This window comes from Oryzias latipes, chromosome 23, assembly GCF_053564925.1.
Source record: "Oryzias latipes strain Hd-rR chromosome 23, Olatipes_Hd-rR_3.1".
Lineage (NCBI taxonomy): Eukaryota > Metazoa > Chordata > Actinopteri > Beloniformes > Adrianichthyidae > Oryzias > Oryzias latipes.
Genome location: NC_136259.1, coordinates 4,906,221 through 4,923,059, shown reverse-complemented (window position 1 = coordinate 4,923,059; position 16,839 = coordinate 4,906,221). Strand labels below are relative to the sequence as shown.

At 42.3% G+C, this 16,839-nt stretch overlaps 2 protein-coding genes across 5 annotated transcripts in view; one reads left to right on the top strand and one right to left on the bottom strand.

Annotated features, from left to right (window-relative positions):
- The window catches only part of LOC101168426 (anoctamin-4-like), a 144,186-nt gene that overhangs the window by 11,229 nt on the left and 116,118 nt on the right, over positions 1-16,839 (top strand). For all 4 annotated transcript variants that reach the window (XM_078941689.1, XM_078941688.1, XM_078941686.1 and 1 more), the window contains exon 3: positions 10,702-10,923. In XM_078941689.1, coding sequence (XP_078797815.1) covers positions 10,702-10,923 — 222 coding nt within the window. The remainder of the gene's footprint in view (positions 1-10,701; positions 10,924-16,839) is intronic.
- Positions 11,146-16,314, bottom strand: LOC111946923 (uncharacterized). The gene is made up of 2 exons (XM_023952313.2): positions 15,493-16,314; positions 11,146-15,418 (listed from the first exon to the last, which is right to left on the bottom strand). The coding sequence occupies exons 1-2, from the start codon at positions 15,646-15,648 to the stop codon at positions 11,786-11,788; spliced, it is 3,789 nt and encodes a 1,262-aa protein (XP_023808081.2). The 5' UTR covers positions 15,649-16,314; the 3' UTR covers positions 11,146-11,785.

Sequence of the window (16,839 nt, the reverse complement as noted above, 5' to 3'; positions counted from 1 at the left end):
CAAACAAACTAGAAAAGAAATGGTCCGCTCCCGCACTTAATTAGTCAAGTGGACCGGCGGAGCGCGGACTTACAGCTTTGTGTTTGAGTGGAAGGGGGGGGTGCTTTGTTGCATGAGCGGTATGTGGGAGATTTAGAACTGCGATTCGTTCCGCAGCTCTAGGGGAACGGGCTACCGAACTCAAAACCGGGTCTAAAAGTGTGTGTCAGAGCAGAGGATCGTGAGCACACACACAACACTTTGGGGTGGTGTAAGCTTCAAAGCAGAAAGGCCGCTCAGTCCTTAGAAATCGTTCAAACAATCACGTGGATTTGTGTTTCGAGTCATGTCCCGACTAAATAAAGGCTGATGTTATTCCCACTTGTTTACATGCAGCCAAGATGCAGATTGCAGCACCACCCAAAGCTAATGTTGTTAGCCCGTGTTAGCATTCTGCTAATTCTGGCTTCTTTCCGGCTCCGTTTTTCAACAGAAAAAGCACTGACCACACGGATTAAAAATAAAACGATGAGCGAACAGGCATTTCATAATAATCGTAACATTATTAAAAGCACGTTTAGAAGATCGTCTTGTATATTACCGAGCTGACATATCAATGTATAAAGCCGCTCGGCAACATTGTTTTGTATTGAATTGTTACATTCAATAAACTTTGAGAAAAAAATAGCCTCTCGGCGGAACTGATATCCGCTTCCGGTTTTTCAAACCCTACTGCGCATGTGCGAATGATTTATTTCGACCGAAAGTGTGACCCATGTGAACGTTTGTTATATTCTGAAAACATTTTTCTGGAACCATGTACACGGTTGGATTCTAATCTGACCATTGATCCGGTCAATATATTTTTCACATGTAACCGCAGCTTATGGTGTCGACTCGCACTCGCAGTGTGGCAAGGGTGTGGCATCACGATGGTGTCTCTCCATCGGGATGTCAGTCACCCATCACGATGGACGATGGTATCGTCCATCGGCACAACCCTAATAGTGATGCTGCTTTTAGCCAAAATCCAAAAACTATTGCTGTTTCTAGGACAAAGTTTCTGCAGAGCGGTGGGAGTTCATTAGAAATTCACCTCTGAGTTGTGGACCGTTTGCACAGAAAAGCCCCACCCTCCTTCCTCTTTCTGTTGCTGAGAGCTCTTTGTTTACTGCTCTCTCGCTAGGTAACAGCCCCTCACAACGCCAAGCGAACATTAGCAGTGCTACAACAATGAAGAGCATTGTTGGAGCTGTCCAGTCGTACAGTTTTGATCCAGATTCCAGCTCAGACGAGGAACAGACGAGGAACAGACTTAAATGGATATATTTGTCTAAAAGTGTGCATCGGAATGGAGCTTGTGGCTCGCCAATTGTTGCAATTTTTTCATCTGCTCCTGATTCACCACAATTTGAGTAAAGAAATACTCAGAAATGCAGTTTTCATCTTAATTTTCTTTATAAGAGCCCTCCATCATCAGACAAATACCACAATAACATGTTAAAACATTAAAAACACAACTTTCACACAAATAAATCATGACTTAGTTTGATAACTTGTTTATTGATTGCTGTGAACGTTTCTAGGTTTGAAAATTCTCTCTTCAAGAAATGGGACAACGTTTTCTGTCCTCTGAACGTTTTACACATTAGAGAAGCATCAAAACGTTCCAGTTCTGACAAAAACACAGCTTTAAGACTCCTCAGCCACACAAAGAACCCTGCTCCGAAATCCTCTATAAGACCTTGGGTGTTCACAGGACAGCGCCCGGCCCACATACCTGCACCTGCACTCGCTGACTCTCCACTGAGGACGTGAAGAAGTGGAGGGGGTTACATATCTGGGCCTCGCTCTCCTCAGAGAGCCACCAGGGCACTTTTTCTGATGACTCTGACACAGATATTGCTTTGAGTACAGCGTGTCCGCACACCTTGAGTTTTGGAGGACGTTCGGATACATGCCAGGTTTAGATTACAGCAGACGCCATCCGCTGATTAAGGTGACCTTTATGAGGTGCTGAAGATCAGCAGATTGAAGCAGCGATGAATCTGCTTTATAAAGCTTCAGACAGTTCATGGCAGTTTTCTACACAGTATTTCGCAAATACTGTATATATGTAAGTACTTGCCTTTGGTCAACACCAACATGATCATACATGTCAATGCCATCATTGAGGTAAAGACCGTGTCACACAGACCGTGTCACACAGCCACTACAAACATTCTGCACATATTGCACAGAGGAAAATTGGTCGTACATGAATATATGTGGAAAAAGTGAAAAAAGTTGTAATCTTTATGTAAAATTTTCACACATGTATCACAAATGAACCACGTTAAAACCACGGAGGAATTTCCAATTAATAATACCCATTAGTTGGTAATGTACACAACCAAGTCAGTCCTTTTTCACTGCAGTGCAAAGAGCCTCAGCTTTTCAACAGCTCAAACCTATGGCCTGGCTCTATGTGCCTTTGATAACCCTTTTAGGGTTTGTTATCAATGGCAGCATTTAGGTCCTTTTCATCAAACATAAATTCATTGTTGCTATTATTGTTTTTCATAATCATTCAACGTTTAGTTCTACAACAGCCGAACTGGAAATGTTTCACCAACTGTCCGATTAGCGCGTTCCCCCCTCATTACCAAACTGGAAAAGGACTGGGTTCTGTGATCTCATATTTGGCCCAGATGAAGCAAACCAAGTGGTTTCAAAAACGTCCAATTGGAGGCAGTGTGGCTGAGTAGATGTTAAAGAGGTTTGAGTTTTCTGAAAATAAATCTTTTTAAATTCAACAACTTGAAGTAAAATGAGTTTTGCATTGGAACATAAACTAATATTCAACAGAATCTGTAAAGTAAAATAATAATAATGGATTAAATTTACCTGCGCTTTTCCAGACGCTCAAAGCATTAACAATGTGTCCATTATTCTTTCACTCCTCATTCATACCTGGTGATGGTAGCTACTGATGCACAGCTGTCCCGGGGCAGACTAACATAGGCGTGGCTGCCAGTTCGCGCCTACGGCCCCTCTGACCATCACCGGGATCATTCATGCACATCCACACACCAGTGGAGCAACACTAGAGGCAGAAAGGGTAGGGGAGCGAAGATCAAACCAATGACCTTTCGACCATTAAACGACCTGTTCAACATCCTGAGCCAAATAATTAGCTGGTTTCCTTGACTGCACCGAGGGAGCAACATTTCCCAGTGGGGGTCTGACTCCCCCATAGCTTTAGTACACTCACACCTCAGCTGATCGACACACGTCAGAATTGACGTGTGGCTGAGTAGCTCGGTTGGTAAGGTGAGAGACTACCATGCAGGAATCCAGGGTTCAATTCCCGGTGGGGAAGAAACAATGGTGCTGGGGGCAATTACCAGCGAGCAGTTAACATCACTCAGTGAGGGTCCTTAGGCAAGACCCTTAACACTACCGCCTTCCAAAAAGAATTCCCCTGTTTGGACCTAAACTGCTGAGCCCGAAGTCCAAAAGTATAAAAGTTCACCTCAATGTTAGAAAAAGCAACAAAAGAAAAGTTTTCCTGAATCCAAAACTGTCAGGAACTGTTGGCAAAAAAAACACCGAAAGGCAGGGTACCAGGTGGGATGGCAGGAACTAAAACTTGTCTGACAAAACAATGAAACAAAGAGAGAGACTAAGGGGAGACAAAGCAGATGGCATGAGAAAGATGAGCTGAAAACAAGACATTTACGGTGTCTGTTGTTCCGGCCCACGTCTGCTTAATTCATCTTGCTTTTTTTAAACTATACACTATTTATCTCAAACCGTTCCGAGACTCTAATTTAATCAGTAGTAAACATTCACACACAGTCGTCCGAAAGGCACATTAAGTATCCATTCATCATTGTTACATTTTCAAAAAAAAAAGTTTAATAAAACAGTTTTTTTTATTACAGTCATGATATTGTCACTTCTGAAGAAGTGAAATCAAATTTCATGTTAAGGTTAATAAATGATCATTAAGTCACGTTTTCGTCCAACAAAAAAAGGGGCTTCCCTTTTAATTGAAATAATAATAAATAATAGATTCTGTTGAACTTACAGAATTTTAAGAATAATTGAAAAAAACAGTCTGAAATGATTATGTTTAAAAGCTGCACAAACCTAGCAAAAGGCTGGTAGGAATATTGGAGTATATTGTATTAAAGATTTTGGCTGTAAACCCCAGTAAAGCAAGTGTGTCATAAAATAGATCAAACCCTGCCCTCTGCAGACCAGTGAATTATGGGTTTGACCATTAAGTCTTACGCACTTCCTGCATTTTCATGAATAAATAGTGCTGCATCATAAAATGGTTTATAAATATGCTTTGTTGAGGTTACTTTGATCTAATTTAAAGACCTGCATCATCAGATAGTCCTGTTTAGCAAGTGTTAGCATATATCTAAAGTCTTGCATACAAACTGAGCAAACCGGCCTGCTACAGAATGAGGGTCTGGGTTCACTGCAGGGTTAACCAAAAGAAAGGAATAACTTTATGTGTCTTTACGAGAACCAAGAGAACTGTCCAAATGCTGAAACTGAAGAAGTGTGTTCCATTATCCACCTCAGCAGAACATAAACACCCACCTGAGCACAAGTGTCAGCTCACCTTTGCACACTGGTGTGTGTGACAGAATGAACTGCTTTACATGTGTGGGTTGTGTGCATGTGTGTGGGTGTGTGTGTGTGTGTGTGGGTGGGTGGGTGTGTGTGTGAACTGCAGTTTTTTTGAGTACATGTTGACATGATTGTATTTGAAGATTTTTGAAGTCAACAGTATGTTTGTAATCCCGCCCCTTTTGACAAATATTTACACCAGACAGTAATGATGATAATCCTCCAGCATCTTGTTGCTTAATGATTGAACCCCCCCGCCTACCCCTACCACCACCACCTTTATAATCATCCTCCAGATTTCCTTAATTCCCCTTCCCCCCTTTCTTCTGTGCCCTGTCTCCAACATCCCTTCCTTTTTTCATCTTCCTTTCCGTCTGGTCCAACAACAACAAAAAAAGGAGAAACCAAACAACCTCTACACAAGCTTTACCAACATCGCAGAGCCAACCCAAGTGGATCCGAATCTGCCGTGCACCTCCACCTGAAGGCCACAAACCACTCATTCAAGGACAGTGAAGTCTGAATTCTAGCTAGAGAGAAAGGATGGTTTGAGCGAGGAGTGACAGAACCCATCTATGTCAAGAAAGATAAACCTTCTCTTGATAAGAATGGTGGTCTCAGGTTTATTCTTCCATCCATCTACGGCAGTGTTCTGAAACCCAAACAAACCAAACCCAGTTCCACCTGGGTCGTTAACAGCTGAAAGAGATGATCAGTTTGTGTGTGTGTGTGGGGGGGGGGGTGTCACTGGTATGGTGTCAAATTAGCGCCTAAAGTATTGCGCATCAAAACAGTAAAACCGCACATCAAAACCCCAAATCTGTGAATCAAAATGCATAAATTGATAACCAAAACCCACAATTTGCAACCAAAAGCTATAACCCAAAGCACAATCCTATTTCTCAGGTGGGGATTTGTTTTCTCGCCTTTCTGAAATCCTGTTTTTGAGTTGCAGTTTTATTTTGAAATTGTCTTTTTGAGTTGTGCTTTTATTTTTTGAGTTGCGCTTTTATTTTTTGCGGTTTTGATTCTAAAACCTGTCGACACGTAAAAACAGCGACATGTTGTGGAGTAATATTTCTGCCACCACGTTGCACACAAAACTTTCTAAGTTTTTTGCTCAGAAATTGTTTTTTTTTTGCTTTCAAAAACGTTTTTTTGTTTTCAAAAACGTTTTTTGCGTTTGCAAAACAAATTTTTTGCGCGCGTTGTGTCAAATCTCGCTTTTGTCCTATCTTTGATTTTGCTGACTACTTTGAGCGAGACTTAGCATGATATGACTGCCACTGACATCGCCCGACACAACGCACGCGAAAAAATGTGTTTTGCAAACGCAAAAAACGTTTTTGAAAGCAAAAAAAACAACTTTTGAGCAAAAAACTTAGAAAGTTTTGTGTTCAACTTAGAAAGTTTTGTGTGCAACCTGGTGGCAGAAATATCACTCCATAACATGTCAGTCAAGGGGAGGGGAGGCGGGACATCCCTGATATCCAGAAGCTCATTGGCTGCCGAATAACACAGAGTCTTACGTCAACAGACCAGTTTAGAATGTGCCGGTAAGTTTTTCATGTTTTTCATATCTTTTACTATATTAAACGATCAAACTTGTACTTTATTTAGCCAGAGGACGCCAGCACAGTCAGATGAGGACCTCCACCAGTAGCTGCTAGTGAAAAAAGATGTTAGAAAGTTAGATGTTGCATGACAAACTATCACCGTTGTTCTCCCGTGTTAGCATGCTAGCTAGCTCAATGCTAGCGGGGTTTCCGGCTCTTTTCATGACTTTTATGGATTAAACAAAGTCGATTTTTTTTACCACAGTGTCAGGATCAGTCATGTAAACCTGGGAATAATTGCCCGTGAATTGTCACTAGGGTTAATCAAATATGTTATAACCTATAAGGTTTCTCAATATTTTTCAGGGTTTACAGACAGACGGAATTGTTCAACAGAGCAACAATATTGCTGTGCCATATTTACAAAATGTATGCGTCTGCACTATGGAGAATGGCAGAATTCTGGTATGAGTGAATCAGAGCAGAGTAAATTGTAGCAGACCAGCAAAAACATGCTTTTCCCCTTAAAATTATTCCAGTATTAGACATCAATAGAATTAGTAGTTTCTTTTTAATTAGGTGGTGGTTTTAAAATGGACTATTGCTGTATGTCTGGCCTGGTAGGGCCGTGTTACGGTATGTCACTGTAGTAGAAGAAGAAACTTCAGCGCTTGCCTCTGTGCAGACGGGCGCTTCTAAGTCACTGCTACTCTCAGTGACTTTTACCGGTATGTTTTTTTAACCAGCCCTGTTACTACCATATTGCTGCCGTGTTACTGCCGTTTATCAGGCACAGTTGCGAAATAAAAGCTCAGGTAATCATTAAAACTTTGAAAAGTCTTTCTGTGTACCGTCTTTCTTTGTCAATATATAATTTGTTGAACCTTTCTTGCATTACGTTTTTTATTTCTTTCCTCTCCGCTGAAGGCGGATCTTCCTTCGGTTGTTCACTTCCCTGTTCGGACCCTCAGAGCTTCCAGAGCGGGTTAAATAAAGAATCATTCATCTTCTTCTGGGGAAAACCTTCTTTTATTACAGTTCTCTTTCACTCTGTATAACAAACATAAACACCCCCAACACACTTTCCCTGCTCTCGCTCTCACTCGCTGCACTCGCGTTCTCCCCTCCTTCCGCTGCAGCTCCCTCCTCCTTCTTAGACACATGCGCGATTTCAGCACATATACATCCTCAATCTACAACACAGTGTGGGGACCTGGGGGTTAGCCCCGCCTTCAGCCCCTAAGACTCATGGGAAGTGGGTAATCGTGGGTGTAAAGTTCCACACCATGACTGAGGGGCTGTGAGCAGAAGTGAGGTCCATGCTGTTTAGCTGTTTATGGGCGTGATCAATTAAAAAGCTAAAATGCTGTGTACTTCACCTTCGCTGAGGCTGTTTGTAGTTACAAAATGGTTCATCCTTTATAAATTGGGGGTGTGTTGCTTGTACTCAGGGGCGCTCCATAGCCCGGAAAATATAGTATGTTTGTCAAATTTGAATGCTCTGTAAGAGAAATGTGTAATTATCAGCAGGGTGTTTAGATTTAAATATCTATTTCTGAATTCGTAGTGCACTTTATTGTTTTTTGTCGAACTTCAAGTAACTGAAATATCTGAACAACGGCCGAGATCTAATTTTTGAGTCACCGGCCAAATTTTAGCACTATTGTACTCAGGCCCGCTTGCACTCGTTTACGTCACCTTTACTTTACATTTACCTCACGCACAAAGAGGAGCGTTAAAGACAAAAGAAATTTACCAACAGGAGGTCCAATAAACATAACTAATTTGGCGCAAACATTAACTACCCATGTGGCGACTATTATTCACCAAAGAATATACAAACTGGCAAGTGTTAATTTCAGAGCCTTTAACCCCTTGTGCTATCCAAGGCACGTTAACTAGACAGTGCGCTGAACCTTTTTTCTTCAATGATTTGTAATCTTCACTGGTGTCCATGGATTACATGAAATCCTCTTCACCTTTATCCGCCTTTGTCATGGTTGGGTAACACGTCAATAATGACCCCAAGAGTGGGCTCATCTTGACCCCATAAGATGGCACAAGGGTTAAAACAAAAGACAAGATTATTCAAGGTTATCCAAGGTTATCCAAGTATATATGATTAATGCCAAATTCACCCACCATTCAAGTCAAACGAAAAAGTTTAGAAATAATGAGACCATCAGTTGATAACTTATTACCAAAAGAGTCAATTTGGACAGGAAATCAAAAGAAATGTTGTGTTTTGATTTCTTCTGTAGGGGGAATCTACGGTGGCCTAGAGGTGCAAGACACGCTGACATTTAAGATACAACAACGACAAATCCCACTACAAATGAACAAATACTGAAACACAACAGCAAATCATGAAACACAATAGCAAATCCGGGTTCAAATTACCAAAAAAAACCCAACCCCGTTACAAATGCCCAAAACCAGAAACTTGCAACATGGCTTTTAACAGAAAAGGACGTAATATAAAACCAATCGTGTCTGATTTATTTAGTTATTTATTACTGTTTTCTTTATGTGGACATTTTAAATACATGAAACAGTCCAAAAGCATTTTTATTGTGTTACTACAATACAAATTACAACAATGTTTAGACAGGTAAAGTGTTTGCATCACATCCGATAGTACGGGTATTACCTATTGGTTCGCGTCTGCTCGCCTTCGTTAATATTTTCTCCTTCTTCTGCTGTCATGTTTTGCAAGCTTAAGGGAAAGGGAATACCCTTAATACCGGATTGCTAAATATTGTTATTTGTATTGTAGTAATACAATTTAAAAAAGGCTTTTGGACTGTCTCGTGTATTTGAAATGTCCACATAAAAAAACAGACATAGAAAAAAAAAAACATAATAAATCAATAATAAATAAAAATCAGACACAATTAGTTTCATAGCATATAGTGACTTCTGGAATTTAGGAAATTCCGTTTCTGTTAGAATCTCTGCTTTCGTTGTTGTGTTTGTTCATTTGTTCTGAGATTTTTTTTTTTTTTTTTTTTAGTGCTTCATGATTTGTCAGTTTGTATCGGGATTTTTTGTTGCGTGTGTCTCAAATGTAAATGTGTTTTGCACCTCTCGGCCACTGTAGGAATCCCAAAATCAGGACAGAGGAACAAAAGAGTTTGGAAAGTTTTCTTGTTAAAGGTAATGACCCCTTATTTTTGTTTTTGCGAAAAGCAACAAACAAGGAACAAACTATGTTTCCTGGACCATGCAGTGGCAGTGAAAAGTGTTGTTGTGACACAAGTGGGAGGACATGTTTCTCTGCAGCTGAATGTGTTCTCGGAGGGCGAGCGAGCCGCTCTGAGGCCATCAGACGTTCAACCTCTTCTATTGATTGGGCCGTATTTGCCCAATCAATAGAATTTCTCCAAAATCTGCTGGCCTTTCTGTTTCACAGGAAACCTTGGGGCAGTTGCTGTGTGTGTGTGTTTGTGCACACATAAACTTTGTGACTATGTGCTCTTTTTTTTTGTAACTTACATCCCAGCTGAAATAAGGTAAAAGATGAAAAATATCTGAAATTTTCGTGTCGATGTTGTTCAAAGCTTTACCCACACCTATATGTCATATGAATTCATTATTTTATTCTATGGCTGAGATCTCCACATGTATCCTCATAGTTCTGTGCTGTTAAGAAGTTAATTAATTTTATAGTAGTAAACTTTGATAACAGAGCTGTGATTTAGAAGTGTTTCTTGCGTATGTCTTTTGTCGATGTGCGCAGATGTCTGGAGATTTTTTGCTGACGGATCTTTACGTGAATTTGATTTTGAGCTGTTCTTGGTCTGTTAAGAATCACGCAGTTTATTTTCCTTTTTTTTTTTTGGATCTTACACAATTAATTTTTGTGAGACGCAATTTGTCTTTCCACGACCATCCCACTAATAATGTCTAACAGAATTTTCACGCATGTACCTGCTCTGTCTCCCCTTCTGGTCACCCGCGGGAGGAAGCTATGCAGGAAAACTACTGAGAAGCCCAGAAGGAACTTCAGCTGAACCTGTTGTCCTGCTGCACGGTGGAATTTGGCTTCAGCAGGGACTACATCCACACCAGCAGACCGGGTTCATTAAAGAAAAAACCTTGATCTGTCAGTGATCAATAAAAGGAATAAGCATTTAAAGAATTAAAAAAAAAAAAAAAAACTTGTGTCAGTTTGCTCTCATTTGTTAATAAGAGGAGAGAATCTGGCAACCTCAATAGAGCTCTTGAACCTGAAAAAAAGCTTCCGGACGAGAAAATATCTAGAAAAGAGCAGATGCTGCGACTGATGGAGCCCTCCAAATGCTCCAAAATATTAAAAAATTGCAGATATTGATTAATTATTAGGTATACAAGTAAATGTGATCATTGTCATATTTGTAAGTGTTGATTATTTGACTGGATCAACTGCTGAATATTAACCTCTCACCACTAGATGGCATTATTGCTGCAAGAGAGCCCTTCAAAGTCTGCTTTTGTCCTCTCTAATGGTATAGTGTCTTTATAATAACGCTTTCATCATTTATTTTTGTCTCGGAAGGCTTTGACCTCGGGGGCCAGGTGGCTATCGGCTTCTCCCACTGGAACAGTCCCTTCCCACCCAGCGGCCAGAACCTCCCCAGCCCGGATTGCGTTCACTCGGAGACCGCCGCCCTCCCGGCCGTCACTGAGCAACTCGAGATGGTGTCGTGCCTGGCGTCGCTGTCCATCACGCCGCTGCCCAACTGCAGTCAGGAGACGCTGTGCAGCAGCAGCAGCACAAGTACAGACCACATTTCATCTCCAACCTTACATGTAATGCATGGCAGTAGCATAGAGGTACACACAAACACAACCGAGAGGTTTACCTCAATGCCGTTTTTATCTGTAGTTCAACTTATTCAAGTTATAAACTGACATATCAGATGCCTGAATAAAAGCATGTCCAGAGATTCTCCTTATCACACTGTGGTGGACCGAGCAGTAAAAGACAAGGACAGCAAAATAGTTTTATCAAAAATTTTCTAATTTATTTTACAAAGGTGTAGATGGGCAAAAATGGGCCCTTAAAAGAGGTCAAAGTAACAAAATTAACTCAAGTTTTTAAATGTAACAGAGGACAACTGAACAGACAAACCAACATAATTAAACTGACCTTCCTCATTGGAAACACAAGGGAACATATATAGTGGCTGATCAAACCAACTAGACACACAAGGGGGAACTTAAAATGACTAAGACAAAATACAAACAAACTAAACTAAAGTCCAACCTATAGTAACTTAACATACACAAATGAATGAAAATAAAGATCAAAATAGAAACTAAAGTAAAGAAACACAGAAAGAGTTCCTTGTCCACTGGGCGATGGTTCAGTCCAATTAGCTGCCTGCTGAATATAAGGCCTCTGCTGACTGGGATGCATTCTTGTGTCAGGCCTGACTTGATTTTCCAGCAGCAGATGGCAGCAGCAGCAACAATGGTTCCCCTTAGCACTGGCAACTCAAACAAACCATCAAATTATAAAAAAGTAAACTGAAGCATGCTAATAAATGTTATCAAATGTGTGTGTTATGTTTGAAAAAGAAATCCAAAGGTATATGCAAAAATAAAGTGAACAGATATGTAGGGTGTGGTGCAGGATGTTACTGCCCTGATGGGGTGGCAGTGTAGGCAGCCACCACACTCCCCTCCCCTTCGGAGCCTTCATCAGGAGCACGAGAGAGATAGTCTGCGGTGATGTTGTCTCTCCCTGGGATGTAGTTCACCTTGTATCTGTAGGGCTGCATGGCGAGGTACCATCTCGTTATCCGGGCATTAGTGTCCTTCATCTTCTCCAGCCATTGCAGAGCCCTGTGGTCGGTCTCCAAGGTGAACTCTCTACCTAAGAGATAGTATTTGAAAGAGTCCATAGCCCATTTGACTGCCAGCGCCTCTTTTTCGACAGTGGAGTAGTGGATTTCTCTGGGGAGTAGCTTTCGGCTTATGTAAGCCACAGGATGTCGATTGTCAGACGTGTACTGTAGAAGCACAGCTCCAATGCCTCTTTGCGATGCGTCGGTTTGCAAAATGAAAGGTTTATTAAAATCTGGACTGTGCAGTATGGGGTCCTTACTCAATGATTGCTGAATGTCTCGAAACGCTGTCACAGACTCCGTAGTCCACCTGATCTTGTTTGGACATCTTGAGCCGGTCATGTCGGTCAACGGAGCTGCACGGGCTGAAAAGCTTGGAATAAATTTGTGATAAAATCCAGCTAATCCAAGAAAAGACCTTAGCTGCTTTCTTGTCTGTGGTAGAGGGCAGGATTCAATCGCCTGTACTTTGTTGACTTGCGGTTTGATCAACCCACCTCCAATAGTGTAACCAAGGTACTCCGTTTCACTCCGGGCAAAAGCACACTTTGCTGGATTGATGGTTAACCCCGCAGCATGCAGGCACTCCAGAACCTTTTTCAGATGTCTTAGATGTTCCTCCCAGGTGGCACTGTAAACCACAATATCATCAAGATAAGCACAAGCACAGTCCTTTAGGCCACCGAGTACCTGATCCATAAGTCGCTGAAAAGTTGCAGGGGCACCGTGCAACCCAAACGGAAGAACGGTAAACTGAAAGAGCCCCCAGGGTGTCCGAAAAGCAGTCAGTTCCTGGGACCGCTCTGTAAGGGGAACCTGCCAATAACCCTTACAAAGGTCAATAGTTGTTAAAAACTTCGCCTTTCCCAGACACTCAATGAGATTGTCAATTCTGGGGGTTGGATAGGAATCAAATTTTGACACAGAATTTAGATAGCGAAAATCTATGCAAAATCTGATGGTTCCATCCTTCTTGGGGACCAACACAACTGGATGACACCACTCACTTTTCGAAGGCTTGATGATCCCGAGGGACAGCATGTGATCAACCTCTTCCTTTAGCGGACCCAGTAGACGCTCTGGTACTCTGTAACTCATGCGCCTAACTGTAGCCTGCTCCTTTAGCACAATGTCATGGTGCACCAAGTTTGTGCGTCCTGGATATTCCTGGAAGACTCTGGAATCAATCAATGCTTTCACCTGAGCTTGTTGGTTTTCAGAAAGATGGTTTAAATCCAAGGTGGTGGGCATTGATGATGGCAGGAATTCATCCACTTCGTCCTCCTCACTGACATCTCTGATCAGCAGTCCCATGGCATCGTCTGCAGTCCTGGAAACCCATTCTTTGAGAAGGTTAACGTGCAATACACGACTGGACTGTTTGTGACCTGGGGTGGAAACCTGATATGTTGTAGCCCCAAGTTTCTTTTGGACCACAAAGGGGCCTTGCCATTTGGCTAGCAACTTACTGTCACTTGTGGGTAGCATTACTAGGACTTTTTGACCTGGCAGGAAACTTCTCTGGCGTGCTTTTTGATCATACCAGCTCTTCTGGCGTCTCTGTGCATCAGCCATGTGGGCCTGTGCTAACTCGCTCATCCTCTGCAGCTTTTCTCTCATTTGAAGAACATACTGAATGGCATTAACAGGTTCTTCTCTGCCCTGCTCTCCTTCCCAGGTTTCTCTTAAGAGGGTCAGGGGTCCCCTTACTTCATGTCCATAAAGTAATTCAAAGGGGGAGAACCCTGTTGAAGCCTGGGGTACCTCTCTGTAGGCGAAGAGGAGATAAGGCAGCCACTGATCCCAATCAGACCCGGTTTCATTGACGAACTTACGAAGCATTTGCTTAAGCGTCTGATTAAAGCGTTCAGTCAACCCATCCGTCTGTGGATGATAAGGAGTGGTCCGCAGATTCCTCACACCCAGGAGCTGATAAACCTGCTTAAGCAAGTTAGACATGAAGTTAGTACCTCGGTCTGTCAAAATTTCTCGGGGGAAACCCACTCTGGAGAAGAACTGAACCAGAGAGAATGCCACAGCTTTTGCTTTCACACATTTCAGTGGAAACACCTCTGGGTACTTTGTGGCATAATCTGTGATGACTAGCATGTAGCGGTTTCCAGCTTTACTTTTCTCCACTGGTCCCACTACATCCATGCCAAGGCGTTCAAACGGAGTGCCAATAATTGGGAGAGGCTGGAGTGGAGCTTTGGTGGTACATTTCAGTGAGGTTTTCTGGCACTTAGGGCAACTCTGACAGTAATGTTGGATGTCTGTACGTAAGCCAGGCCAGTAGAAGTGTTTCATCACACGTGCAGTTGTTTTTTGCTTCCCTAGGTGGCCAGCCCAAGGTATGGTGTGGCCTAGGCTGAGTACTACATCTCGAACCAACAGAGGAACCACCAGTTGCTTCACTTTACCTTGCTGGTGATAAAGAACTCCATTCTCCACCAGATACTCCCTCTTCGACTCCTCAGCCATTTCTGCTGCTTTTACAAAACAAGACGACAAAGTTGGATCATTTTGTTGCATTTCAACAATGTTAGATGGCAACTTGAACCCTAAACCCACTTCTGGAGTTGCTTCAACGGGCGGATCTACCATAGCGCGTTTAAATTTCTCTTGCCTTTTCTGACTACGTGTTTTGCGAGACTTCCCGGGTTTTGTCTCAAGCTCAGCATCATAGAAAGGTAAAGCGCAGAGAAGTGGCAGATTCTCATCTGTATTTTTAGCTTGAGCTCTCGTAACCGCAACAGCACTTCCTCTTGTGTCCAACAGGTCATAAAGAACTGGCAGGTCATGACCCAAAACAACTGGGAAAGGAAGGTCCTCAACAACTCCTACTTTCAGAATATACATCTGTCCTTGAATTTCCAAGTAGAGATCAGCTGTAGGATAAAGTCTTTTATCACCATGTACACAGCAGATGGAAACTGTCTCTTGAGTGGAAACAAGGTTGACTGGTACATGTTGTCGATGAATTAAAGTCTGTGTACTGCCAGTGTCAATCAGTGCATTGAAACATTTCCCATTAACTTTAACAGTGGTCATTTTAATAGGCTGGTTAGCTCGACTTTCCAAAGCATGGCTCTGATATGGAACAAAACACATCTGAGTGAGCTTTGCTGAGTTTCTTGGGCAAAGGGGTTTAATATGTCCTTCCTGCCCACACAAATAGCAGATTGGTGGTTTATTGGAAGATTTTGCTGGTTTACTCATCTGATCATCCTGCACAGGCATTCTCGGTGTTCCTGGAGCCAGTCTGTGGTGGTGGTGTTGTGGGGCTGTTGGCCTGCGTGAGTCTTTTATACCCTTCCATTGCAGGTTGCTCCATGGTACATTTTTCTTGCGAGCAGCCACAAACACCTCTGCCAGTGTTGCGGCTTCAGCTGCTGATTTAGGCCCATGTTCTTTTATCCAGACCTGAAGCTCAGGAGACATCATTCTTAAGTATTGTTCCATAATGATTATCTCACCAATTTCTTTTACCGTTTTACCTCTGGGTTGAATCCACTTATCATAGAGTTCTTTGAGACGGGCATAAAGCTCCTTGGGACTTTCGTCGGGGCCCAATTCCAAGGAACGAAATCTCTGTCGGTAAGACTCAGGGCTGATGTCATATTTATGCAAGATTGCAGTTTTAACTTTTTCATAGTTCAAAGAATCATCGACATCCATGTTAACATAGGCACTTCTGGCCTTACCAGTGAGCAGTGGGATGAGGCGGAAAACCCAGTCTGACTCCACCCACTTGCACGCTGTTGCTATGCGTTCAAAAGTTATTAGGAAATGTTCAATGTCATCGTTTTCTGTTAGCTTTTCTAACCTGGGATCCATAGAGAAGCGAGGGTGAGTGGTTACTTGCTGTGCCCCTGCTGTCTGATGTACGGCCTCTGGCAGCCGATCATCTGAACCAGACTCCTCTGTTGGATCAGGGGCTGATGAGGTGTAATCAGGAACAGGTGACGTCCGGGCCTGCACCTCCATCTGCAAAAGTTGGAACTGATGCTGCAGGCCTTTTAGCCTGTGTTCCTGCTGCTTTGCTTCCTCCTGGAGTCTCATTTCTCTGGCTTCCTGTTGTCCCATGAAGGCCTGGAGAATACTAGTGAGATGTTGTAATGTTGGCTCTTCACCCTCGGTACCTGTACCAGCTCCTGAAGCTCCAGCCTCCTCCTCTTCTCCATTGTCCATGTTGGCAGTGCTGTAGTCTTTATGTTCAATGCGTGTTCTTGTAGTCCTTCCTCCTCGTTGCATGGCTCAAAAAAAAAAAAAATTCAGGGGATTGCCGGGGGGGGAAGAGGAAAAAAAAAAAAAAAAAACTGTCCTTAAACTGCTGATCCCACTTCTGACACCATTATGTGGTGGACCGAGCAGTAAAAGACAAGGACAGCAAAATAGTTTTATCAAAAATTTTCTAATTTATTTTACAAAGGTGTAGATGGGCAAAAATGGGCCCTTAAAAGAGGTCAAAGTAACAAAATTAACTCAAGTTTTTAAATGTAACAGAGGACAACTGAACAGACAAACCAACATAATTAAACTGACCTTCCTCATTGGAAACACAAGGGAACATATATAGTGGCTGATCAAACCAACTAGACACACAAGGGGGAACTTAAAATGACTAAGACAAAATACAAACAAACTAAACTAAAGTCCAACCTATAGTAACTTAACATACACAAATGAATGAAAATAAAGATCAAAATAGAAACTAAAGTAAAGAAACACAGAAAGAGTTCCTTGTCCACTGGGCGATGGTTCAGTCCAATTAGCTGCCTGCTGAATATAAGGCCTCTGCTGACTGGGATGCATTCTTGTGTCAGGCCTGACTTGATTTTCCA